At 44.6% G+C, this 27,971-nt stretch overlaps 1 protein-coding gene across 2 annotated transcripts; it reads left to right on the top strand.

The window, feature by feature from the left end:
* The first annotated feature begins 618 nt into the window (after nt 1-618).
* On the top strand, nt 619-26,275 carry LOC308461098 (ubiquitin carboxyl-terminal hydrolase CYLD-like). Of its 2 annotated transcripts, none has more exons than XM_080977723.1 (15): nt 619-720; nt 4,930-5,391; nt 6,123-6,452; nt 8,029-8,134; nt 10,500-10,894; nt 12,186-12,354; nt 14,200-14,344; nt 17,261-17,383; nt 19,910-20,001; nt 20,367-20,430; nt 20,787-20,919; nt 21,132-21,240; nt 22,204-22,322; nt 24,016-24,232; nt 24,605-26,275. In XM_080977723.1, the coding sequence occupies exons 2-15, from the start codon at nt 4,963-4,965 to the stop codon at nt 24,787-24,789; spliced, it is 2,616 nt and encodes an 871-aa protein (XP_080833849.1). In that variant the 5' UTR covers nt 619-720; nt 4,930-4,962; the 3' UTR covers nt 24,790-26,275. The 2 variants fall into 2 exon arrangements, with proteins under 2 accessions (XP_080833849.1, XP_080833848.1); XM_080977722.1 differs by having other exon boundaries at nt 624-700.
* The last annotated feature ends 1,696 nt before the right edge of the window (nt 26,276-27,971 follow it).

The following is a 27,971-nucleotide window of genomic DNA, read 5'->3' as shown; positions in this document are numbered from 1 at the left end:
AAAAAGACAATATACAAGCTATATATAGACCTATGCAAAATATTTCCTCCAAAACCAATGAATCTTCCGCTTATGTTCAGATATACAAGCTGCACTTAACACTTCACTACTACAGCAACTAGTGGCAGTAAAAATAGGTCTAAACTGAGGTTGCCAACCAAACAGAAGGAGGGGTAGGATAGCTAAGCTTGCCTACTGCTGCCCATTTAAGCAAGATTTTATCAAAGCAGCACCAACCAGTTGAAGTTGGCATGATGAACTGTAAATTTATACGAACTTCTGGGTGATGATGGCTTGTCTCCCACCAGTTGTGATTATAATTTTAAACTGTTTTTAATGCTGTATTTTGCTGTAAGCCGCCCTGGAACTTTCTAATGAAAGGTGGGAGACAAGTCATCATTATCCGGCATTATCCATATATAGCAGGGTACAGAGGTGATGTTACAGCTACTTTCAGCCTCAGCTAAGCTCCACCCATCCCCAACATCATTCATCTCTCTCCTTCCTCGTTCACATCTGCTTCTATTCCCCCCCACCAATCTCCGCTCCGATTGGTCGCCTTTCCCTTTCGCGTCGCTTCCCATTGGCTCTCACCTTCCGCCCCTTTAAAAGTAGAGGCAACTTCCTTAAACGTGGTTCCAACATCAGTAGGGGGAAATCTTGTTGCATGCGCTTGAAAAAGTTAAGTCACCGCCTCCAGGTAGGAGCTGAAGGGGAGAGGTGAGTTTGCATTTGGGGCAGCCTTTGACTTGCTGATTTTTGGACATAGGCAAGAATCTGCTTATCTATATGTTTGTTTTTGTTTGTTTTCAAATGCTAACTTGTTTCGGAAAGCGAATAGTTCCTTTTTGTTTCCCTTTTGCAACCTCTAAGTGGCTCGCCAGGTCGGGGTGTGTCTGCGCTCGTGGGTCAGTGCCAGCCAGAGGCTTAGCCGTGATGGGAACGTCTTGGGATGTGAGGAAGGCATCTGAGCACGTGCAGAGTGTCTCCCAGGGCTCGCAGATCGGGACATTCCACAGCGGGTGTTGAATGCAAAGGTAGTCCTCGGGGGTGATTTTTAATTAGGCCTAAAGCCTGGTAACCTTTGCATTCTTTCAGAAATTAAGAAATATGCATGCATGGAGGAATAACACGGTGGCTAAGAACTTTGAGGGCCATGCGATTGCCAACTGACCAGACAAAAGCCAACCTGGCTTGCTCCTGTTCCAGTTTGGTGCAGAGCTTACAGCCAATTAAAGTTTTTTGGGAGACAAAGTTGATGAGGCTTATGAGTCTTTAGATTCAAGCTGTTTTTAAAAGGGGTGGTTTCTAAAGTTTGCAATCCTGTGGTGGAAGGAAGGAAACAGGGTGTTGACAGGGAAATTCCTGAGTTTGACTAATTTTTTTCTTGGGGCATTTATTTCCTCTTCCTCTCTTTCTATTTTACTTTATCTGTGGGTTAGAAAAGTCTGCAATTTAATTCTAAAGGCGCAGGGGAGTGAAAAATATATTAATCATCTGTGCATATAACTTGGTATGCAAATGCCAATATGAATAAAATATATCTTATTTGCATATACTGGATCCAGTATGGCAACAAGTATAGGCCAATACCCTCATTCAATTAAAGGTGTTCCAGCTTTAAGGTATGTTTGAACACAAAGTGGTAGAGAGAAGACCCCTCCAAATGTTGTTTTGATTTCAAGTTTATGATTATTTGTGCTCATGGTGCTAATGGGGAAGTCACATACCTCCCAGCTTTCAATACTGTTTGTGCTTGGGTCATTCACACTGCTTTGGTTCTAATCTGGAGGGCACAAGGTTGGGGAAGGTTGGTGCTTCAGGAAACCTGGTCCTAAACCAGAAAAGCACAGGTCACATCCACAGCATACATTTAAAGCACACACCTTCCCCAAATGTATCATGGGAACTCTAGTTTACACTTCACAGGGCTGCAATTCCCAGCTCCCTTAACAAACTGCAGTTCCCAATATTGTTTGGGGGGGGGGTATCCATATGCTATAAAGGTTTGGTGTGGGTGTGAGCAAAGGGTGGGAGGTGTCTCTGTGTATATGCTGTTGGTAATTTGCAAGGTTCCTGGGCGTTTTTATACACCCAGAGCCCAGCATTCTGGAGCCAGTGTGGTATAGTGGTTAGAGCGTTGGACGATGACCTGGGAGACCAGGGTTTGTATCCCCACTCAGGCATGAAGGTCTCTGGGTGGCCTTGGCCCAGTCATGATCTCTCAGCCTAACCTCACAGGGCTGTTGTGAGGATAAACTGAAAAGCGGGAACCACGTACAGTGGTACCTCGGGTTACATACGCTTCAGGTTACAGACTCCGCTAACCCAGAAATAGTACCTCGGTTTAAGAACTTGGCTTCAGGATGAGAACAGAAATCGTGCTCCGGCGGCGTGGCAGCAGCAGGAGGCCCCATTAGCTAAAGTGGTGCTTCAGGTTAAGAACAGTTTCAGGTTAAGAACGGACCTCCGGAACGAATTAAGTACTTAACCCAAGGTACCACTGTATAGCCCCTTGAGTTCCTTGGTGGGTGGGAGGTGTATGTAAAATGGAATAAAATAAATAAATTTAAAAATATACTTACTCAGATGTAAGTCCCACTGAAAACAGTACACTATAGAATGGGTGACTAGATTCCATGGTTTTAGGGATAGCCCCCAAATGTCCAAATGGTGTGGATTTGATTTAAATCAGATTGATTTAAATCACTAGTCAGTAACACTTGATTAAAATCATTTCTTTTTTACAGAAAGACTTATTCTTGCTGGTGTAATCTTAATATTTACAACCAGATGAAGGTTTCATTTTTGGAATAATAAATTTTCAGAGTGCTTTTTACAGTTAAATAAAAAATTACTGATTTTGTTATACAATAAGTAATACATAGATAATTATGAAATTATTGTGAGGTTTAATAAGTTAGCTGTTTATATTTGGGCAACTTTTCTGCTGCACTTTTTTGGAAGGAGAAAAATAATCATTTCCTTAGGAACAATTTATTTAACTAAAACAATAACATTATAGCATATGTATCCATGCTTGTTAACTGATGTGGTCAAACAATTTTTTTAAAACAACAACACTTAGACGGAGTTTTAGTACACATGAAAAACTTAAAACAAATCCTTATTTCCTGATGGACTATAATGTAACTTAAATAGAAAACTATCTTTGGAAAGATTTTTCCTCCAAAAGCATTTTATTTTAAAAATCCAATTTAAATTTTAAAAAATCTGATTTAAATGAAACAAATCTGATTTTTTTATTTTTAAAAATCAATGATTTTTATCCACTCTGGGGTGGATAATAGGGGTAAAAATACTGCCATTTCAAATGGCCACTGCATTGCACCTAGGGCTGTTTTGAGTATGTCTCCCTTCCCCAACCCCAAAACCAGAGTACAGTGGTACCTTGGGTTAAGTACTTAATTCGTTCCGGAGGTCCGTTCTTAACCTGAAACTGTTCTTAACCTGAAGCACCACTTTAGCTAATGGGGCCTCCCGCTGCTGCTGCGCTGCCGGAGCACGATTTCTGTTCTCATCCTGAAGCAAAGTTCTTAACCTGAGGTAATATTTCTGGGTTCGTGGAGTCTGTAACCTGAAGCGTCTGTAACCCGAGGTACCACTGTACTGTAGTTTGTTGGCTTTAGGGGCCCCCCTTGAAGATTCCTTATATAGGTACATTGGACGTTGTCTCCTACTGAGTCAGACCATTGGTCCACCTAGCTCAGTCTACACTGACTGGCAGCAGCGCTCCAGGTTTTCAGACAGGGGGTGGGGTCTGTCCCAACCCTACCTAGAGTTTTCAGGGAACGAACCTGGGAATTTCTGCACACAGAGCAGATGCTGTTCCTCTAAGCCTGTACTTCTGAAAGCCTTGCAGTTCCTTTTAAGCCTGGTAGTCCTTTCTTTTGGTGTTGCACAGTGAACAGCTCTCGTTTCCCAAAACCGGTTTGAAGTCCATATAGTGATACCGGTTTCATAATTTTTGACCTGGCAATATACCGCGAATCACGACGTGGATCTTCCTCTTCACCTAAACAGATTATTGCTGCTCAGTACACAGAACATGAGACTCTTAATCTCAAGGTTGCAGGTTCGAGTCTCGTGTTAGGCAAAAGATTCCTGCATTGCAGGGCGTTGGACTAGATGACCCCCGTGTTCCCTTCCAACTCTGCTATTCTACAGTACTATGATTCTCTCTGTGTGTGTTTGTGTGTTATGCAAAAAATCACAATGTAGGGAAAATCGTGAAGCCAGCCAATGCCTCTACATAGCTCCATCCTTATTTCAGACATTGTGATATATCGGTATAATGCGATGATAATAACAACAATAATTTATTATTTATACCCTGCCCATCTGGCTGGGTTTCCTCAGCCACTCTGGGTGGCTCCCAATAGAATAATAATAATAATAATAATAATAATAAGATAAAACCTCAAATATTAAAAACTTCCCTAAGCAGGGCTGCCTTCAGATGTCTTCTAAAAGTCAGATACAGTGGTACCTTGGGTTACAGGTGCTTCAGGTTATAGACGCCTCAGGTTACAGACACTGCTAACCCAGAAATAGTACCTCGGGTTAAGAACTTTGCTTCAGGATGAGAACAGAAATCGTGTGGTGGCGGTGTGGCAGCAGCAGGAGGCCCCATTAGCTAAAGTGGTACCTCAGGTTAAGAACAGTTTCAGGTTAAGAATGGACCTCCGGAACGAATTCAGTTCTTAACCCGAGGTACCACTGTAGTTGTTTATTTCCTTGACATCTGATGGGAGGGCGTTCCACAGGGCGGGCGATGTTTAGCTGGTGAGATATCGCAATGTTGAAAACCAGATATCGCCCAGCCCTACTCATGGCAAGAATGTCAGAAATAGAGGGAATACTGTAGTTAATAAACTGTCTTGTTCTTTTTCCTTTCTCCTCACACAGGCAATTGATTTGTCTCTCACCTCTGCAGCAGCAATGAAGCCCCGGCAACTCTTAATTGCTGTGAAAAGTTTTGCGGGGCCCAGCAAGGCAGGGCGGGAGGTCAAGGTGGCCAGAGGCAGCCTGCTGTGCCTAGAGGATGGCCGTGGGGCATCGCCAGATGGAACTTTCTGGGTCAGGGTCATGGATACGGAGAAAGTGGTTCTGCTGCCTCCACGGGTAGCCGTGGAACTGACGGGCGCCTGTTCTGGACTCCTGGAAGCTGTGACCAACGGAGATGAGCGCCTTGCGCTGTTCAAGAAGGAGCAGTTGATGCAGCGGCTCAGTGCCCTCCGGGAGGGAGACCAAGTCAGGGTCCAGATCACTTCCGCCTCCGGGAAGAAAGTTCGAGGCATCATTCGATACCGTGGGCCCATAGACAAGAGCAAGCACAATACCAGCATCATCTTTGGCGTTGAGCTTGTGGTGAGTTGATGGGAAGGGCATCTTCTGTGGAGTCCGTTAGCAGGTTTGTTTTTGCAGAATATGTTCTCTCCTTTTTGGAAAACCGTTAAATGGATATGCATGGAAATTCAACAAAGGGGAAGCGAGGAAGTCACTTAACAATGTTAATAAGTATATTTTTTAATAAGATTATGATATGTGTTTTTTTGTTTGTTTATAATTTTGTGAAAATTAATTTAAAAATTGGGGGGGGGGGGAGAAAAGAATATATTCTCTCCTTAGCACACAGGTTTCTAGTTCCTTCTTCCAAGGAAGATAAGACCTGTACACACACACACACACACACACAGGCACCACAGTTTTTATCTGCCCATCTGTTTCTTGTCCCACATTGTCCTAATTTATTTCAACGTTGAACTCAGTGGGCAAAGTATAATTGCAAAAAACAACAAACACAAAAAAGATTTCACATGCATAGCTTCAACCTGTATAGCTCTTTCTCTCACACAAGAAAAAGGAAATGGTGTAGGGAACGCTGAAGGAATTATATGGAAGAAAATATGTTCTCAGAGCATTGGGGAGACCCATGTTCAAATCCTTCTTTGGCCACACAGTTCACTTTGTGATATTGGGCCAGTTGTGGTCTGTTGTCCTAGCCTACCTCACAGGGTTGTGGTGAGGATAAAATAGGGGTGGGGAGAAAAAAAGGAGGGAGCACCTTTGAGATGAGCTCTGTTCCTTGACTTTTGTAGGGCTCAGCAGCCGGGAAGGGTTTCACCGACGGCACTTTCAAAGGCCACAAGTTCTTCTCCTGCCGGGAGAACTGTGGAGTCTTTGTCCCTGTCAACCGGATTGAGCCGGATGACTTGCCCGAAGGCAGCCCACCGGCGCCCCCGAGAGGCAGCGCCCGGGAATGCACGCGGATCCAGCTGACGACGGGAGATCCCTTGTCGACTCCAGAACTGGAGATTGGGGACCGTGTTTTCTTCAAGATGGATGACAGCACCCCCACCGGCACGGTGGTGTACTGCGACTACCTCCCCAAGAAACAGGAGACTGGGGTGTTCGTGGGGATACACTTGGTAAGGAGGCGTCAACCCTTCTCTACTGCCCTCTGCTGGGAGGCAGAAAGAGGAATTGGGGGGGGGGGGTTCAGGCTGAAGGAACCCACTCTCCATACTGCAAGCAATATTTAATCTCACACCCATTTTGAGTACTAAATCCCCCAAAGTGAGTTAAAAGTCGGGGATGATGGGCATTGTGACCTTATAAATTCTGTTGGTTAGTTGTTGTTTAGTCATTTAGTTGTGTCCGACTCTTCGTGACCCCATGAACCAGAGCACGCCAGGCACTTCTGTCTTCCACTGCCTCCCGCAGTTTGGTCAAACTCATGCTGGTAGCTTCGCGAACACTATCCAACCATCTCGTCCTCTGTCGTCCCCTTCTCCTTGTGCCCTCCATCTTTCCCAACATCAGGGTCTTTTCCAGGGAGTCTTCTCTTCTCATGAGGTGGCCAAAGTATTGGAGCCTCAGCTTCAGGATCTGTCCTTTCAGGGAGCACTCAGGGCTGATTTCCTTAAGAATGGATAGGTTTGATCTTCTTGCAGTCCATGGGACTCTCAAGAGTCTCCTCCAGCACCATAATTCAAAGGCATCAATTCTTCAGCGATCAGCCTTCCTTATGGTCCAGCTCTCATTTCCATACATCACTACTGGAAAAACCATAGCTTTTACTATACGGACCTTTGTTGGTTAGTTATTCCCATGTTAAAGCCGGCCAACATGCTTTAAATCTCCTGGTGCTTCAGGAAACATGTTTAGTGATGGCTTCTTGTGTCTCATCCGCCCCTGAGTCCTGGGTCATTGGTAGAGCATCTACTTTGCATGCAGAAAATCCATGGTTCAATTAATGGCATCTTCAGGTGAGATTGAGAAAAATTCCCTGTCTGGAATTATTGAGAAGCACTTCCGGTCAGTCCAGACAGTACTGAACTAGATGGACCAGTTGTTCTGATTCAGTATTAATGGATTGATTTAGTGCAGTGGCTCCCAATTGGTGATCCGTGGGTCCCAGGGCGACTGCATAACCCACCGTTCACATAACAAAAACTACCATAGAAATATCAACGTTGTCAAAAGTAGGGGGTCCATGGCTTGGCTTTTGAAAAAACAGGGTTCCTCACAGATTTAGAGCATTTGTACCCTGCTGTTCAACCCAAAAAGGCTCCCAGAGCAGTTTACGTGCCGTCAGAACAAGACAGGCCTCACCCACAGGCAAAACATGGCACACAAAGGAAAGGAGGCAGGAAAGGAAGAGGAACACTTCAGTAAGGCAGATTCTTGTGTTCCCTCAATTCCTCACCCTGGCCTCCACGCCTCACTCCAACCTACTGTTCTGGGTATGCCCAGTGTGGGCTCCAGGTTTTGAAGGCCCAAGACACTCTCCATGGATTCACCAAGCCCTTCCGTAAGTCTACCTCCCCACGACAGCAAGCCTGGGGGCTCTCATCCATGGGCTTTCTGTTATGTGTGGGCCCTTTGCAGATGCTGGCAATGTCCGCCTTAGCACCCACCCCAGGTGTGCCACGTGGTGATTAGGGGACGGGGATGAGCAGCCAGTCCAGAGACCCTAGACTCTTTTTTCACCGTCTCATTCAGGATAAACCGGTCGGGTCCTGGGATGGCCTCTTCAGAAACCGTGTCCTGTGCCATATCCCATCTCCTGAGTATGGTATGCTCCTGCCCATCTCTAAAGTACACAAAGGTGAGTTGTACAATAACGAAAGTACTTGGGATGTCGCCTGGTTTTTTGTTTGTTTTTTATGTAGCAGGTCTGAGGGACCTTCCGTATTTTTCGCTCTATAAGACACATTTTCCCCCTCCTAAAAAGTAAGGGGAAATATGTGTGCGTCTTATGGAGCGAATGCAGCTATCTGCGCAGCTGTCACTGAAGCCAGAACAGCAAGAGGGAGAGCTGCACAGCAATCCCTCTTGCTGTTCTGGCTTCAGCGATAGCCGCACAAAGCCTCTTCAACGAAGTGGGAGCGTTCCTCCTCCCACTTCGCTGAAGAGGCTTTGCACTGCTCTGCTGAACCCAGCACAGCAAGAGGGAGAGCTGCTCAGCTCCTCTTGTTGTGATGCCTTAGCCTGATCCTCCCTCCTCCTTCCTGATAAGGTATATCAGTCCAAGGGCCTCATTTCCATCTGTGCAAACCTCTGGAGGCTGCATAAAAAGGGCCCAGGAATGGTCCCTCTGGTCTGGTGCTCTTCCCAGATACTTATGGGAAACCTGGAAGCAGGACCCCTGAAAAAGCAGCGTCCTCCACACTTGTGAATCCCATCAGTTAGTATTCATAGAACTGTAGAGTTGGAAAGGACCACAAAGGTCATCAAATCCAACTCCATGTAATGCAGGAATCTTTTGCCCAACATGGGGCTTGAACTCACAAGCCTGAAATTAAGGGTCTCCTGCTCTACTGGCTGAGGTTATCCCAGCATACTGTGGGGTTTATGATTTAACCGATCTTAATGCACTGCCAAGTGGGTCCAGTAACGGTTCCCCAGTGGGCACTAGTCCAGCAGAGTTACCAGTTAGCAGAGACTCAGTGTGGGTGGAATGCCAGAGCACAGATGGAAAACAATTAATCCACACGACAGACCAGCAGTCAGACATAATGACTTTTATATCGGCTTTTACAGCTTAATTGGTTGCAGTATATACAAGGTTCCTAAACATTTCCTTGGAGAAAGGCACACTTGGAGAGAATTGCTATCTCTCCTTCCCGAAAGAACCACAGTCCATCAAGAGTGTCCTTGCTTCTGCACAGCTTCACTGATCCACTGCTACTCAGCGATCTCACTGATCCACTCTTCAGCTAGTCACAAACCTCTTCCAGAACATAAGTTTCACTTTTCAGTCCCAGAGAAGCTGCGCGTGCGCATGGCTTCATTCCAGTGACCTTGCTTCTCTTGGGAACTTGCTTCACACAAAGACTAAACATAGATAACAATCTCTAGGCAATTTAATGGAAGACAAGGCTGTCAAATGTTTATGGCTGCCACTACCACTTACAGTAGTTTAGCCATACGAATAAATCCCAGTGGTGGCAAATGTGGGCAGGCCAATGAACCTTAATTTTACCTTTGTGTAGCAAGCTGGTTTCTACACATGCTCACAAACCCCTCCCTATCCTCTGTCCGGAAAAGAAAGAGGCATAATCGGGGTTCAAGGACAAATTCCAGCCAGGCAAAGGCATTGAACAGGACTGCAGATTGGGACCAGTGAGGGCAGAGTTTCAAGGGCCAAATAGAGGAGCCTTGGGCCTGAGGTTTCCCTTCTTCTCCTCTTCCTCCTCCTCCTCCTCCTTCTTTGTTAGCAGGCACATGTAACTACTTGGCTGGCTACAGAGGGATTAAGAAAGGATTTTAAGAAGTGTTATTCAATTTTTGACAACTTTTCATAATAATAATAATAGTAGTAGTAGTAGTTGTTGTTTAGTTGTTTAGTCATGTCCAACTCTTCGTGACCCCATGGACCAGAGCACGCCAGGCACTCCTGTCTTCCACTGCATAATAGTAGTAGTAATAAATAGAATAATGAACAGCGTCAGGTGGTCAGGTTCTATGACATTTTGATAACAAACATCATTTTTAAAAAGTATATATTGCTACCCAGCCAATAGTAAAGCAAAGGTATATCTTTACATGGGGCTTTTTGGCAGCCGGAAGTCACAGGAACTCAGTAAAGCTGTGTATACACCACTCAGAATTAACCAGTGACAGTTACATTTTATAAATTTTATGCAAATTCAGATGGTTTTCTGTGTTTTTGCAAAATTCTTCTTCTTCCAGCTAGTGAGAGGGACCAGGCGATGAGACCAGCCCCCTCCCCTTTTCCTGTTGGCCTTCGAAATTTTTCCTAGGCATTGTCCCACATTGCCAATTGCATACCCTTAAGGGCTAGAAACTTGTTCAGGTTTCCCTGCCCCTCCATTTTAAAGTTGAGATTCTCTCCTGAACTCCAGAACTGCACACTTGGGAGGGTTAGCGGCCAAATTGGAAGCATATTTTTAGGCTTGAGGTGCTGGATTATGTAATCTGCTGTTGTTTCTCTCTCTCCCTCTCTAAAGAACAAGCTGACAGAATCCCTGAGACTTTGCCCAGCAATTCCTCTTCACCCACCTCAGATGAATTTGAAGATTGCCCGTCCCCCTCATCCATCAAGTATCCCCCCAAACTGGAAGAGTGCTCGCCCAAGGAGCCCCTAAGCTTGGCTCCTTCCAGAGAACTGGGGGACCACAAGACCAAAGACTTGGGAGTTTTGAAGAAGAAGAAAAATGGGGAGAAGGAGGAAGAAGAAGATGAGGAGGAGGAAGACAAAGAGGAAGAGGAGGACAAGCAGTATAACCACCACCTCTTGGAGATCAATTCCGTGGTGGAGGTGAACGATCCGCCGATCTACGGGGTGATCCGATGGATCGGGGAGCCCCCTGATGAAGATGAAGCTATTGCTGGGCTGGAGCTGGTGAGAACAAGGGTGTGGCAGGCTGGGGTGTGTGGCACCTGAATCACGTGCTCATTTTGTTGCACACAATGGCTTCAGTATAAAATCTGTGCAGTGAATTTCCATATGCTCTACCAAAAATAGTTATCTTTTGCTTGTGGGGGCAGAACGCTGGTCCGCCATCTGTTTGATGTAGAGCTGCCTAGTTGCAAGTCTCTCTTGGGGTGAACTATTGGTAATCGTTAATTTAATCTCGGAAACTTCACATTTCAAAGATGCACACGTTTTGCTCAGTTACTCTCCTTCCCTTTGGAAATTGCCAAAAGCCATGAATTTACACACTTCATTCATCCAGCAAGGCCAGCCAAACAAACAGGGCTTCAGCACTGGAAGATTGAACCATTGCAGTAATGGATTAAGGATCTGCCAGTTGCTCAGAAGTGCAGGTGGGCAGAGTACTGTTGTGCTTATGTCCAATTTTCAGACTTCCCATATGCATTCGATCAGCCACAGAATGCTGGATTGGGCTCTGGCCTGATCCAGCAGGCCTATCTTACGTTTTACGTGTGTTGGGTTGAAATAAGCGACAGACGAATGGCAAGGTGTCATACGGGAGGCATCTCTCGAGCAAGTCTCGGAGAGTCCCTTTTATTGAATATTACAGCATTTGCCACATATGTGCTTATTGCTGATTGGTTAACACAAGTACAAAGCAAAGGTTACATTAATCACCAATAGATTAAAGGTTGGGAAAGGGAGCACAGAACTAGACAGGCATGAAACCTCCTAATTAAATTATAACTAATGATTGATATAGCAAGACTTAGACAATTACATTCTGATAGATGTGGTCAACTATGCATTAAGAACAGGTCAGAGTATAATGTTTTCATGAACTCAATATGAACTGAACATTCTAGGATGATGAGGGAATGTCTTGGTATTAGAACAATTTGTGCAGCATGTGCAGAAGAAAAGCTTAGAAGCAAAACTTCCCATCATGCCACAGTCATGTGCAGAAGCAAAGCTTCCCTTCATACGTGAAATGTGCTTGAACTTAAATCTCACAGCACTGTTATTTCCCCTCTGCGGTACTCATTTACTACCTGTTGAGGTGCGATGAGTCTTGTCTTGCTATCCCAGCTGGTATGCAAAGATGGCATGTGCCATCGCAAGCTGAAGGCTTCAGGTCATAAAATCATAGAACTGTAGAGCTGGCAGGAACCCAAAGGTTAATCTAAGCCCCCTCCCCCCCAATGCAGGAACCACAGCTACAGAATCTTGTTAAGGATGGGCCTTGTATGCTTTCCAGGAGGAACCGCTGCCTTCGGGATGCACGGATGGCCAGTACAGAGGGACCCGCTACTTCCACTGCCAACCCAACAAAGCACTTTTCGTCAAGCTGCGCCACTGTCGTCCCGACTCGCGCTTCGGCTCTCTGCAGAATCTGGAGAACCCTGTTTTGCGTTGCAACCCCTTGGGTATGGCATAGATCATTATAAATATGTTTATGTCCCATCTTTCCTCTAGGGAGGAGCATGTGATTATCCCTCTTCCCCATTTTATCCTCACGAAAACCCTGTGAGGTGGGTTAGGCTGAGAGGTGGTGACTGGCCGAAGGTCACCCAGTGAGCTCCGTGGCTGAGTGGAGATTCGAACCCCAGTCTTCCTAGTACAGTTGTACTTCCGTTTATGTAACCCTCTGGTTATGTAAACTTTGGGATCTGCGCACGGCAAACCCGGAAGTATTTTACTGGGTTTTGCCATGCGTGCATGGGCAGAAGTGGTCCTCAGGTTGCGGAAACCTCAGGATCCGACCAGACCTCTGGAACAGATCCCGTCTGCAACTGGAGGTACCACTGTACAGCTCTTCTTTTTTTGAAATAATTTTTCTTTGATTTTACAAGTATAAAATTATAACAACACAATCATACACATCCAAATTTAAACATTACAGTAGTACCTTGGTTCTCAAACTTAATCCGTTCTGGAAGTCCGTTCCAAAACCAAAGCATTTTAAAACTAAGGCACGCTTTCCCATAGAAAGTAATGTGGATCAATGGTCTCGTTAGATAGTAAAATTCCTGTTAAATTGTTGTTTTAGGTTTTTTTAAAGTCTGAAACAGACTAATCCATTTGGGGGCCCTCAAAAAATGTAAAGGAAACAAACCTGGATGTACATTTCCAAAATATAAGATAAAAAACAAATAAAACCTACATACAGCAACAGTGTTTTGTGTTGTGTAGGCTCCTATGATGTAAGTAATAGGCCCCGCCTGCTAGCCTGCTCCCTAAAATATCACAAAAAATAGTGACAATTTGTTGTTGACAAAGGACAGCTGGACAACTAAAGGTCCCCATTACCTTCAGTAGCTTAGGGCCTCATCAAACCTGAATCCGGCCCTGTGTCTTATACATTTTTGCTAACTTACTGGGAGTCAGATACCCCTAGTACAGCACTCTTAACCATTATTCCACACTAGCTATCTGTGGAAGGAGCAAGGAAAGGGAGGAGAGCTGAAGCCCAGTGACTCCCAAACAAGAGAGTTGGAAGCGTTCCTTGGAAGGTTAAGCCATCCCATCAGATGTATCCCTGTTCTGTGCCCATTGAAGCTGGGAGGCATCTTGCAGCATTAATCACCTCCCCACTGCTCTTCCAGTGTATGAGGGAAGGACCATAGATCAGTGGTAGAGCATCTGCTTCCCAAGGTTCAGCCCTCGGCATCTCCAGGTTGGGCTGAGAAAGAAATTCTGGAGAACCACTACCAATTGGTGTAGACCAGGCATGGCCGAACTTGGCCCTCCAGATGTTTTGGAACTACAGTTCCCATCATCCCTGACCACTGGTCCTAGCGATGATGGTAGTTGTAGTCCCAAAATACCTGGAGGGCCAAGTTTGGCCATGCCTGGTGTAGACCAATGTTGGGTCTCTAGCTGTTGTTGAACTACAATTCCCATCACCCCTGACCCGCTGGCCTTGCTAGCTAGGGATGATGGGAGCTGTAGTCCAACAACAGCTGGAGACCCAGGTTTGGGAAACACCGATGTAGACAATAATGAACTAAATGGCCCGATGGACTGACTTGGTGTCATGCAGCTTCCCATGTGTACACAGTGATTTCATCCTGGGGGGGGGGGGGAGGAGAAAGACCGACCCGTTTTCCCTGTCACTTCTAATGTTTAGCAGCTCACTGGGAACCCCAGAGGCATCTCCACTGCCTATAAAGCACAAGGTCAAATCCGTGAGCAACCAGGCAAAGGGCAAGATGCCAGGAGGCCCTGTGTTGTTCCTCACCTGTTCTCCCTCTCTCCCCATCCTCCCGAAGACTTCCGTGGGTACACCAGCAGCAGAGTGGAAGAGGACACGCCACCGCCGCCGCTAGGTGACCAGGGCATGGAGCATCTCTCGGGATGGAAGAAGGGGATCCAAGGTCACTGCAACTCCTGCTACCTGGATGCCACTCTCTTCTGGTAAGCTGATGTGATGCAGAGACCAAGAAATTTGCTTCCTAAGACTGGAGCAGGTGGAAGCTCTGAACAGATCTTGGAGGAGGAGAGGGAAGGGAAATTCCTTGTGTAAACAGGATGACTGTTGGATATCACCCCACAAAAATTATTTCATGTAGATACAGGCATGTCCAACAGGCAGATCACAATCTACTGGTAGATTGCGGGGGTGTTGCAGGTAGATCACGGAATGAAGTTTAGTGATCACCTTTCGCCAACCCTCCCATAAAAAAAGGTCAACAACTCCTGGCAATGACAATGAGTAGATCACAGTCAGTCTTTTTATACTGTGAGTAGATCACAGTCTCTTGGGACTTGGACGTGCCGGAATATCTGCACATATGTTAGAAATTGCAAATCTGTCACTTGGGACCAAAACATGGATTGGCAAGTTGATTAAACATTTCCGTTCTGACAACCACAGTATTTGCTGCAGAGATGCCAACAGATCCAACAATTTTAGCAAGGAGGGATAACTTCTCCATAACTGGACATGTAAACGTTGCATGATCTTATCTTAGAGGGTGGTAATTGCCAGCTTGTTGTTTTTTGTTTTTTTTTATAATGATATTTTATTGAAAATTTTCCACAAAAACAAAAAAAATTAACATCCACAAAGGAAACAACAAAGATAAGAAAAAACAATCACCAAACATCAACAATTCCAACAACAACAAACAAAAAGAAAAGACAAAAAAAAGAAAAAATACAAAGAAAAAAAAATTTTTTAGCATAAAAAGAACACTCTTTTATGTTAGTAACTTTCAATACCTTACTCTCTTTGCTTCCACCCGCCTTCCCTTCTTGTATTCTATTTTAAAAGTTAATTCAGCAAGATCGTTTAATATTCATTCTAGATTTTTATCCATCCCTTTATAGTCTAAATTATCTTAATCGCTAGAACCCCTTAGCTTCATTTTCAGAGCCTTCAAGATTCATAAATTTTACAGTATTTTTGTAGATAAATTTTAAACTTCTTCCAATCCTCTTCCATCTGCTCCTCTCCTTGATCTCGGATTCTGCCGGTCATCTCCGCCATTTCCATATATTCGATCACTTGCATCTGCCATTCTTCCAAGGTGGGTAAATCTTGCGTCTTCCAATGCTTTGCGATGAGTATTCTTGCTGCTGCTGTGGCATACATAAAAAAAGTTCTATCCTTCTTTGGCACCAGTTGGCCGACTATGCCCAGGAGGAAGGCCTCTGGTTTCTTCAGAAAAGTATACTTAAATACTTTTTTCAGTTCATTATAGATCATTTCCCAGAACGCCTTGATCTTTGGGCACGTCCACCAAAGGTGAAAGAATGTCCCTTCGGTTTCTTTACATTTCCAACATTTGTTATCAGGCAAATGATAGATTTTTGCAAGCTTGACTGGTGTCATGTACCACCTATAAATCATTTTCATAATATTTTCTCTTAAGGCATTACATGCCGTAAATTTCATACCGGTGGTCCACAACCGTTCCCAGTCAGCAAACATAATATTATGACCAATGTCTTGTGCCCATTTTATCATAGCCGATTTAACCGTTTCCTCCTCCGTATTCCATTTCAACAGCAAATCATACATTCTCGACAGTGTCTTAGCTTTGGGTTCTAATAATTCTGTTTCTAACTTTGATTTTTCCACCTGGAAACCTTTTTTCCTGTCCAAGTTATAGGCCTCTCTTATTTGAAAGTAATGTAACCAATCCCGCACCTTATCTTTAAGTTTCTCATAACTCTGCAATTTCAGCCTGTCCCCTTCTTGTTCCAAAATTTCCGAGTATCTCGGCCATTTAGATTCCATATTAAGCTTTTTCAGAGCTTTAGCCTCCATTGGTGACAGCCACCTAGGGGTCTTACTTTCCAGCAATCTTTATATCTCATCCAGACGTTAAATAGTGCTTTCCTAACAATATGATTTTTAAAGCCTTTATGAACTTTAGCTTTATCATACCACAGATATGCATGCCACCCAAAAGCATTATCAAATCCCTCTAAATCCAATATGTCAGTGTTCTCAAGAAGTAGCCATTCCTTCATCCAGCAGAAAGCTGCTGCTTCATAATATAACTTAAAATCTGGCAGGGCAAACCCCCCTCTATTCTTAGTATCAGTAAGGATTTTATATTTTATTCTGGGCTTTTTGCCCTGCCAGACAAATCTAGAAATTTCTTTTTGCCACTTCTGCCAGCTTGGAAGCAATATCATTTCATTTTTGTTAGAGCAGCTGATGAAAGCAGAAGCTGAAATGTTTTGCCTCATTAAGAAAATTGGGTGAGGGTTTTTTTGTTGCTGAAATCACAGGAACAATATACTAACTTTAGGTAAAAGTAAAGGAGCCTTGGACCAGTCCAGTCCAGTCAAAGGTTGCGGCGCTCATCTCTTTCAGGCAAAGGGAGCCCGTGTTTGTCCTCAGACAGCTTTCCAGGTCATGTGGCCAGCATGACTAAACCGCTATTGGCGTAGTAGGACACCGTGACAGTAACCAGAGTGCATGGAAACGCCATTTCCCTTCCCACCACATCAGTACCCATTTATCTACTTGCACTGGTATGCTTTCAAACTGCTAGGTAGGCAGGAGCCAGGACTGAGCAATGGGAGCTTACTCTGTCACGGGGATTCGAACCACCAACCTTCTGATCGGCAAGCCCAAGGGTCTCAGTGGTTTAGACCCCAGTGCCACCCGCATCCCCTTTTCTAACTCTGTACACACAGAGAGGTAGGTAGATAGATATAAAAGGCTGGTTGTCCTCTTTTGGACTTAAAAAGACATACATATCATCTTCTCCGTTCCCATTCCCTGGACTAAACGCTAGAAGCTGCTCCTAAGAGGTGGTAGGGGCAGAATTCAGACATCTCAACAACCACACTTTCTTTTTTCCTCGCTTGCAGCATGTTCACTTTTACCTCAGTGCTGGATTCGATGCTGCTGCGCCCAGCAGACAAGAACGATGGTCCGTCTTACACTGAAACACGGGATCTGCTGAGAACGGAGATCGTCAACCCTTTGCGCAAGTAAGTTCGTGTCGCCCTAGCCATGGCTAAAATGCCTCGGCTACTTCCTTCTCTTCCTTGGATCAGGCCTATGCCATCAGGAGCCATATGTAATGGGTAGGATAATGTCACAATATGGCATAGTTCATTGGATTTGGCTCTGCGATGACATCGCCGAGGGAAAGTGAAGGCAAAGTTACATTAAGATGTATAAAATTTGATGGGTCTTTCAGAAAAACTCTTTGCTTTCCCACACTTTGTTTTTTTTTTATATATAATCTTTATTAAATTTTCAAAAGGTTACAAAAAACAAAACAGAAACACAAACAAAAACACACAGAAAAAACAACATAAAAAATTCCACCTTTTAGGTCTCATTTTCAATAACTTCTTTTCATGACTTCCCCACGCCTCCCCTTATTGTATTCCAACTCCAATTGTTTGTTCAAACAAGTTTTTATCCTTAGTGTCCTAATCATAATTTGTTAGTTTACTTAACCATACTTTGTTAATGTGATTCTTTATAATAAGTTTAAACCTTAGTTCATTATTATCCATTAATTTAGTTTGTTTAACAATTTTTAAAATATATACCTTAATCATATATAAAAAAAGAAAAAGAAAAAAGAGATATAACAACAAATAAAAAGATACCTTTCCTAAGGTTGTCCCTGGTTCCCTCCACAGATTCCCCATTCTTATAATAATAAAGAACATATAATTTTACACTGCAAAGTAAAAATCCAGCCCCCTTTGGACTTCTAAACCCCACCCTTCTCTTCCCGGTTTCAATCCCAAACCAAAGTCCAATTAGTCCATCTTTTTAGCCTGGTGACCTTACGTCCGAGGCTCTCGAATCTCTCTCAGTCCCTTTCAGCCGGCTTCTTCGAAAGTCTTTCATATTGAACACCCCAAGTCGAAAAGGTACCTTCTCAATGCTGACCATATTTCTTCCAGCCAGGCCTACTTGTTTACAGGTGGAGCTCCAACTCTGTTTCTTAAGTCTATATGTCCCAAATAGTCCAGTTTTCATCTTAGTCAAATTCGAATTCTTCTTGGCAGGTCTCCGGCTCTCTTTCATCTTCTGTAACTTTTCAACCACCCCTTCTTTCTGCTCCTCCTGTTCAGCTGATGTCTTGATCTTTGGTTTCTTTTCTTGTCCAGCTGCCTGTGTTTTGAGCATCAAGTCCCTTTCCAACTCAGTAGGTATATTTTCTGTTAACTTCGGTTTTGTAGGACTTGTAGACAAAACATGGCCTTGCTCGATCATCTCTTGCAGCTTTCCCATGAGAAAGATAAGCTCTTGCAAGTCAGCTCGTATTTCCCGACCTAATTCCATTCTTGTAATATCCAAGAATCCCCTCTAGAGGGATTCTAGTTACTTAGTATTTCTTTTCCCTTCCGATCCAAAAATCAAGTTTATTTGTATCAGTCTTTCTTTACTTTCAATATTTTGTAGCAATATAGCCGGTTAGAATTTAAGCTTTGATTTTTCCGGCTTTGACAGCTAATTTGACAGCTGTCAAAAGTTTTCTATAAATCCTCTGCAGGCTCTTTTCACGGATTACTCCCGGGCTTGAGAAAGGTGGTACTTAGTCCAAATAATTAAACTTTTGTCCTCCGGCACATTAGCTTAGTCCTTTAAATCTGTGGAATTTATATCTTTTATCGAATTACCCCAATTCTTCACGCAACCTTAGTTGACAGCTCCTTGCTTCAAACTGTTTACAATAAGGGGGGGGCGGACTTCCCTTTTTTTCACCTCCCCCGCTCGTGCCAAATTCATATTCAAATTATTTGTAATCCAATTTCCCAATTACTCACGGGTTGTTGTTCTTGATTTTAAGTCCAAATTTTAGTAGGAAGAAGTCAGCGCTCTCCGACAAATGGCATGCGGCTTCGCTCGGCAGGGGAAGCAGAAGACTCACAGCACCACGCCGCTCCCCGGCACCCGTTCCGTAGCCTTTAAAAAGGCTCCTTCGCGAGTCGGGAGGGCGCTTAACGATGCCCGCCGAGTCACCATGTCCACGGGCTCCTATGCCCGTGGTTTTTGAGGGTCCCCGTGTCGCCGGCACGGCAAGACCCAGCCCCTGTCAAGCCGATTCCCTCCGGAGCTCGGAGGGAATCCGCCATTAGCCGATCGCGCTAACCCGGAAGTCCTGCTTTCCCACACTTTGAGTCGCTTCCCAAGAAATCCATTACATTTTCTGCTGGTGAACATGTAATGGGGAAAAAATAGAAAATTGGGGGGGGGGAGGAGTTCCAGAAGATTGTTTATCCATTTCTTTGTAAACCTTAAGAAATAAGTACAGGTAAGCGAAGCCTCTTTGACCAAGCCTCTGAGCTACTTGGGTTTCTTCTGAGCCTTGTATTTCGTTAAAATGCTCCCATTTCAGTAGATTCAGAGTGATTTTGCTGAAAATGTAGTATTGCTTATAAGCATGTGTTACATACTGCTGCTGCTTTTCCCCACCACCACTTTCTCTTTCAAATCTAACCTGGTGATAACACCATCGTTGTTGTTGTTTTGTTTTTTTGCGGCGACAGGAATGGATATGTCTGTGCCACCAAAATTATGGCCTTGCGGAAGGTTCTGGAGACGGCTGGACACTCCTCTGGCTTCACCCATGAAGAAAAAGGTTTGATGGCAGCCTGTGCAACGCTGTGGTGTGCTTGTGTGTTGGACTTTGGATAACTCTGTATAATGAATTAGGAAGGGAGATGGATTCTGTGAACCTCAGAGCATTGTTCCCCCATTCTTTGTGCATCAAACAAACGAGCCCCCAAAGTGCTACATTAAAATCCAGTTCTCAATTTGCAGTATAAAACATGTTGCCAGAAAGGATGAGGATCTTAACTCTCAACTTGATAACTCAGGCAGCATGATTAGTTAGGTTTTTTTGTTTGTTTTTAAGAAATTGATGTGACGGGTGGGAAACTGATATGTTTGAATAAAAGGTGTTGCTGGTGGGGCTTGATTACTTCATGTCCTCTCCCCTCACAGACCCAGAGGAATTTCTCACCCTGCTCTTCCGAGTGTTGAAAATGGAGCCACTCTTCCAGATTCGGTGAGTAAGGCTTACCATCCATTTGCTACATGTGTGTATATCTTCTTATAGACATAAAAATGTAAGGTTGTTGTCATGCTGCAGCTCACATGACTGTCAATAAGTGGCAACTTCCAACTCCAGCATAAGCACCAACTGGCAGGAGCAGCAGAGGTGGCCAGTGGCCCAGGCATGACTGGAGGGTGGGGAGACACTTCGCACAGCGTTTTAGCTCCCCAACTCCTGTGAAGGGGAATTGTGGGTGAATCATGAGGGGGAGGAGATTGGAGGAAAGGGTGAACTATGAGTAGATAGGGTAGGTGGCTCGCTTAGATGTTGATGTCTTCTCACCTTTATTTTATCCTCTTCCCATGAAGCTCTGCTGGTCAGGACCCCCACGGCTGCATTTTCTACCAGATATTTATTGAGGATCACCTGACCCGGGCAGTGCCCACAGTTCAGGAGCTTCTGGAGGGGTCTCTGGTCACTGGGGACCTCAAGTTCACAGAGGTGAGTTCAAGGACTGGAAAGATGGTTGGGATCAAGTTCCCCACCACCATGCATGTTTCTGCAAGAGACCATAAACAGGTTCCAAAAACGGAGGTCACCTGTGTTTAGGAGACCTCATTTGTGTGGTGAATGTTATGGAAAGGGGCCCTATCAATAACTGCCATCCATTCTCCCTCTTCTCCCATTCCCCATGCTTCCTTACTCCCTGGCAGGCCCCCTCTTGCCTCATCCTGCAGATGCCACGGAATGGGAAGAACTTCAAGGCCTTTCGCACCATACAGCCCAGCCTGGAACTTGACCTCACTGACCTTCTGGAAGACAGTAAGTGGTGGTGATGAGAGGCAGAAGTGAAGAGGGGAAAGGGTGATGATGATTTGTTTTTTTAGAGGACTGTCTCAGAGGGTATGGTGCAGAAAGTGTTTGAGAAAGAAAAGAGGAGTGGGAATGAAGATGGATTTGAGGAACCTGTCCTTTTTAAAAAAAAAAATGCTGTATCTCCATGCCCTCCGGAAGCTAAGCAATAATTTACAGAAAGGATGAGAAGCCATTCTTTAGTCCAAGGGACACATTCCATAGTGGGCAAGATCCTGAGGGCTGGTGCATGAGTGTGAGGAAGGAAGGAAGGGTGTGTGTGTGTGTGTGTGTGTGTGTGTGTGAGAGAGAGAGAGAGAGAGAGAGAGAGAGAGAGAGAAAGAGAGAGAGAGAGAAGAAATGAATAGACTGGTGGTTAGAAGAACAAAGAAGGTGTATTACTCCTGGATATACTGGTGGGGAATAAAGTCACAGGCATTTGGCTTTTTGCTCCTGGGAGGTTACTCAAAGGAACGTGGCCTTTGGGTTGGAAAAATGGGTTCCCAGCCCCTGAAATAAAGAGGTCTACTTTGGAGGGAGAAAACCACAAGTGGACAGGAATGGAGAAGGAGGAAACATAACAAAACAACAACAACAACCCCCTCGCTATATTTCAGCCACTTTGAGCTCCTTGGAAAAAACACAAACTTCCGATAATTGACTTCTAGAAATAAAGTTGGGTGAAGAAGGGACTTCGTTTTATCTGTTGGGGGGGGGGGGAGGCTTCTTAGTCAAACTTGCAGAACAGAAAGGTTTTTCCAAGAGTTCCAATCCTGGGTTGGAAAGGCATTTTCGGAATGAGTGCAGTGGAAGTGCTTCTAGTTTACCATCGCTATAGTTGTTGTGCGTGTGTGTTTTTAGGCTATTTGCGTCTTTAAGCCAAGACTTCCATTTCTTTGACTGACCCAAATGTGTCCAATCAACCCATCGCAGGCCCTCGAGAGTGCTGCATTTGCCAAGGGCTGGCTGTGACTGAGTGTCTGGATTGCTACAGGGACCACAGCTTCGGCGCTCGCCACATCAAGCAGTTCTGCAAGCTTTGCAGTCAGCAGGTACCATGGGGTTGGTCACCAGCTTATCAAAGCGGGATAGAATTTCATTGCTTTCATGTTATCTGTATACCACATATACAAAAATGGTCTTTTAAGCAGTTCACAGAGAATTCTGCAATATCTTTAAGCGAAAATGAGTCATAGTGGGGAATGGGAGATTGTAGGCTGTCTAGTCCAGTCGCCTCAAACTCTTTAAGACCTGGGAATCTCACCTTTAGCCCAAATATGTATTGGGTAGTTGAAGAATGTAATCCAGAATGTGGCAGCCAGACTGGTGATTGGGAGCGGCCTCCAAGACCATATAACACCGGTCCTGAAAGACTTACATTGCTCCCAGTACGTTTCTCAGCACAATTCAAAGTGTTGGTGCTGACCTTTAAAGCCCTAAATGGCCTCGGCCCAGTATACCTGAAGGAGCGTCTCCACTCCCATCATTCTGCCCGGACACTGAGGTCCAGCGCTGAGGGCCTTCTGGCGGTTCCCTCATTGTAAGGTTACAGAGAACCAGGCCAAGGGCCTTCTCTGTAGTGGCACCCGCCCTGTGGAATGCCCTCCCATCAGATGTCAAGGAAATAAACAACTATCTGACTTTTAGAAAACAACTGAAGTCAGCCCTTTTAAGGGGATTTTTCAATGACTGATGTTTGATTGTGTTTTTTATATTAGGTTGGGAGCCGCCCAGAGTGGCTGGGGAAACCCAGCCAGATGGGTGGGGTATAAGTAAATAAAATATTATTATTATTATTATTATTATTATTATTATTATTATTAATTATCTTGGGATTGGGCAGCCAAGTGGATTAAGGATGAGTTTAATCCGTCAACATGGACAAGCTCAACCTCCAACAAAATATTGCAGCGCACCCTCCCTTCCTAGCAGGAGTATTTCTGTTTAGGGTGGTCAGCCATGCTCTCCCTCCCAACAGGCTGGTGCGCCATTCAGCATGTGGCTGCTTCTTCTGAAAGAAGCTAAATTTGCCTCTCTCTGCCACCCCTCTCTCTCCTGAGAAAACTTTCAAATGCTCCAGTCTTAAGGTATCACTTTAGCATACCCAGCCCACCACATTAACGGTGTGACCAAAGAGTGCCAGCTTGGGGTCGGGGATAGACCTTGGAGTCTCCAATTTCAGTCATGCCCTGTGTGATGCCAAAACTCAGTGACCCTCCACCTCTCGAGCTCCATCCTAAATAATAGTCGTGGTGCCCACCATGTGAAATACCCTCCCACCAGACATCAGGGAAATAAACAACTGTTTTGACTTTTAGAAGACATCGGAAGGCAGCCCTGTTTGAGGAAATTTTTAATGTTTGATGTTTTGTCATGCTTTTAATATTCTGTTGGGAGCTGCCCAGAGTGGCTGGGAAAACCCAGCTGGATGGGTGGGGTATAAATATATTATTATTATTATCATCATTATTTGTCCTGCTGGATTGGGCAAGTGACCCATCTAGTCTAGCTTCCTGTTCCTGCAGTGGCCAACCAGTTGCCTGTGGAACTGAGCACAAGAGCTCTTTTCTCTCTTGTGGTTTTGGGAATATCATATCCACACGTTCTGTGTGGAAAAGCACTTTATTTTGCCTGCCCTGAACCTTCCAATATGCAGCATCCGCTGGATGTCCTTGAGTTTCTAGTATTATGAGCGAGGGAGAAGACCTTCCCTCTTTTTTCTACCTCATTTCCTGCCCTCTGTAGGTCCATAAACACCGTGCCCGGCGCAGCCACCAACCTCGCCCTCTGCATCTCCCCGAGGAGCTTTCCCGCTTGGGCTCCTTGCCTGACTTCATCCCCCGCCAGACCATGCAGCTCTTCGGCGTCCTTTGCATCGAGACCAGCCACTACGTAGCGTTTACCCGCCATGGCCCAGATGTTCACCAGTGGCTCTTCTTTGACAGTATGGCTGACCGTGAGGGTGAGTGGCCTTATCCTGCCTGTTTGGAAGAACACCCAGAGCTACTTCCTGTCATAAACTAGGAAAAAGGGGTGTGGGTGGCGCAGTGCTGTGGTCTAAACCACTGAGCCTCTTGGGCCTGCTGATCAGAATAATTATTATTGTTATCGTTATCGTTATTATTTATTTCTGCCCCGCCCATCTGGCTGGGTTTCCCCACCCACTCCAGGCAGCTTTCAACAGAGCATGTTGCCTGAAGGGTGGGATATAAACTGAATGAACTAATAGTTATTTCCCCCCATGTAGATACACTTTTTGGGGAGCCTTTTGCTTACTTTTTCTCCTTGTCTTCTCCTCCTCCTACTAACCCTATTAATTTCTCTATTTTTCCAGGTGGGCTGAATGGCTTTAACATTCCCCAAGTCACGCCCTGCTCGGAAGTAGCGGACTATTTGGCAATGCCCCCTGAGGCACTCCAAGGCCTGGATCCTAAATCCTTGCCCATATATGCCCGCCGGCTGCTTTGTGATGCCTACATGTGCTTCTACCACAGCCCTTCCCTTGGCCTGTACAAATAATACTTTCCTGGGTGAAGAATGTGAGGTTCCAAGGGATGGAAATACAGAATTCTAGGACTCCCATGCCTGCACAGGTTATGCTGTAGATGTGGCTGGGAACCTGAGTCTCAAACCAGAGTTGTCCAGATTCCCAGCCCCCAACAAACAGTGTGGAAATGTGGGCTACAGCTGCACAGAGCCCACTTCCTGCTTCAGGAACATTCTCTGTCCTGATTGGCTTGCAGTAATCCCTACCTGGATTGGCTGCATTGCACACTGGTTTTTAGAGACTGGCCTATGCAAACTTCTTAATTTAGGTTGGGGGTGGTGGTGTTTTCTCTCTCTTCCTTTTCAACCCAAGGGTTACATTTCCTCACGGGGCAAATTTTCTGGGGCCACATGTGTGTTGGTTAGGCAAAAGTAGTTGGAGCACTTTTCTCATTCAAAATTTTTAAGTTTTTGTGCCATGCCTTGGAGGTTGCTACACACACACACACACACACACACACACACACACTACTCGTGTGAGAAGCAGCCTCAAAAATTCAGAAGTGCATTCCGGACAGTAAGAAGCACATGAGGGAGTGAAACTGGGCCAATGAGGGTTGTGGCTTGGGAGGTGTAGTGCTGCCTTATAAAAAGACACGGCCTGGTGGGGGAATCTTGAGGGCCATATAGCCAGGACCAGAGGACCGCATTCAGCCATTGGGCCTGAGTCCTGTCCCTTCTGATTTAGACAAGTCATCACTGGAGTCTTTACCCTCACTCCAGAGTATTGGTGGTAGCTACTCCACATGGACAGAAAAACTGCTTGTCATCCCTTCAGACCAGGAACAGGACACCTGTGGTCCCTCCAGATGTTGTTACTCTAATTCCCTTCATCCCTGGTCATGGACTTGCTGGAGCTGATGGGAGTTTGAGACCAGCAACATCTGGAGGGCCACAGGTTCCTCACAGCTGCTTGAAACATTCCACTAACAGAGGCACTTTGTGTGTCAGTGACTTCTCTTTATGTTACCTGTGGCCACCTCCGTGCTCTCCTCCTTCCTGCCCACTTTGAATAGTATGTATTCATTGATCCTAAATTACTGTATTGTGAAGGACACCCTCGTGCCACACAAACCTGTGTGAACCTTGCTGTCCTAGTTGGACGTTGACCAAGTCTTCCTGCTATCTGAAGTTCAGGTGAGAACTGACTGGAGGGCGTCTTTCACCTGTGGCACCTCATAATTAGAATTCCCTTTCCAAAGAAGCTTGCCTGGTACCACTTTTGTCCTCCCAGCACTAGGCTGAGGCAGAATTGTGCAGGAATTCCAGCATTTTGTGTAGCTGGGGTTTCAGGTTTCTGTGCATTTTTTTATTGTCGTTGTGTAAAGGCCAACATTTTTGTACTGTACATTTGAAGTTCAATGTATTTGTGTGCATTGCTTTCAAGGCACGCTAGCCTGAGAGCTTTTGCTGAAAGGGTGGTTTATAAGCTTTAAAATAAACACATAGCTGTCTCTGCCTTCTGAAGTGTTTCTATTATTTAATTGGCTGTGGCTGTTTCCTCATGAGTATTTAATAGAACTAGTGTGATATGTAACCAAAGAATGCGTCTTGCCAAATGCAAGGTGGTTGTTTTGTTTAAGATTCAGAAGCAATACGAAACGCAAGTGGGTGAGAAGAGGATTTTATTCCTAAATAGCAAGCAATACATATATATACATACCAGGACATGCAGTTCTATCTGTCACTTGGAAGCCCTCAAAGAAGTGGTGAAGTGACTCCCTCAGGTAGCCTTGGATTGCATTGCCCTGCAGCCAATCAGTCCGTGCACAAGCTTCTAAGTTTCTCTGCTCAAACCATCTGATTTTTATAGATAGCCACCTCCTTTCAATGCCCTCCCTCCAGTAACAATTTCAGACATCAGAGAAGGTTCTCAGCATTGTTTTCCTAGACTGATTCAGGTAGCTGTGAGTGGGGCTTCAGCTATTCTCAACTGATTTTGACACCAGAGAAGGTTCTCACACCTTCAAAAACTTAGCAACTGCAAGGGAGGGGGAAGGAGCAGAGGCAGGAAGGGTAACCATGTTAGAATCACTACCTCCTCGATACACAATTGGTCTTTCGGTTGGATTTTCCCATACAGACTGCAGTCTGGGGTGTTGCTGATTGCTGCGACTTCTCCCTTCACCCAGTTTTCCATTCCCCAACTCACCCTTGCCTCTCAGTCATGCTCTGCAGGTTTTCATAGGTAGGAATTTCTTCCAAATTTCAAGCAGTATTTTGGTACAATGCTTGGTTTTAATTATGCCTTTGTCTAATTCTGAGCAATACGACAATGCATTTGCTTAACTCTGTAGACTCCGTTCCAGTACAGTTGAACGATCTGGATGATACCATCATAGTAAGTGTGGTAACATTGTGGCATCATATTACAGTCGTACCTTGGATCTGGAAATGGCTCAGTTGCCGAATGTTTTGGTTTCATTCTTTATATAGCATGAATATTTAACACATGTATGTTTGAAGAGCGTTTATGCCCCCTAATGAACCGGGTTTTATCTTCTGCTATTTATGCATTACTGTATCTAATCTATTTCCTAGAATTGAGCTCCATATTTTAAAGTCCTGATTCAGGAGTGCTATATGATAGTACCACTGGATTTAGAAGGATCTTTATTTATTACCACTATTCTTGCCATTTCCCATGTTTTAGCAAAAACATGACTTACCATAATTTCATTTAATGTCTCTGACAAAGAGTGTTTTAATTCATTCAAAAATTAGTTATACTACTCAGCTGTGAAACTATCTTATCTGGGGACTTTGCATTTTTAAAACTTATTGACCACTCTGTGGAGTTTAGAGAATGTTATATGAGATTGGAGTTTATCAGATTCAGATTAGGTTAGACATGAAATTTAATTTTCCATATTTTTTCATAATTTCTCAGATTTTTAAAAAAATTCATTTGCAACATCTTCAGATCTTGCAGTCAACTTACCCTCATTGGTCTTTAATTTTTGGACCAAATTATTACGTTGTTTCTGTTTTAACAAATATGCTAAGAGTTAGCCAGCTTTGTTTCCTTTTGCAAAGGAGCACTGTCTTATGAATGGTTCTCTGAGTTACTGTGGAATGGATTTCTTGCATTATGGAGAATTTAAGGAGAAGCCCTCCTGCGGAAGGCAGTGACCACCTGGGTAAGTCAGGGATAA

The sequence above is a fragment of the Podarcis pityusensis genome (assembly GCF_964106645.2).
Source record: "Podarcis pityusensis genome assembly, chromosome: 13".
Classification (NCBI taxonomy): domain Eukaryota; kingdom Metazoa; phylum Chordata; class Lepidosauria; order Squamata; family Lacertidae; genus Podarcis; species Podarcis pityusensis.
Note: the sequence above shows the minus strand (reverse complement) of the source record. Positions and strands in the feature narration are given on the sequence as shown.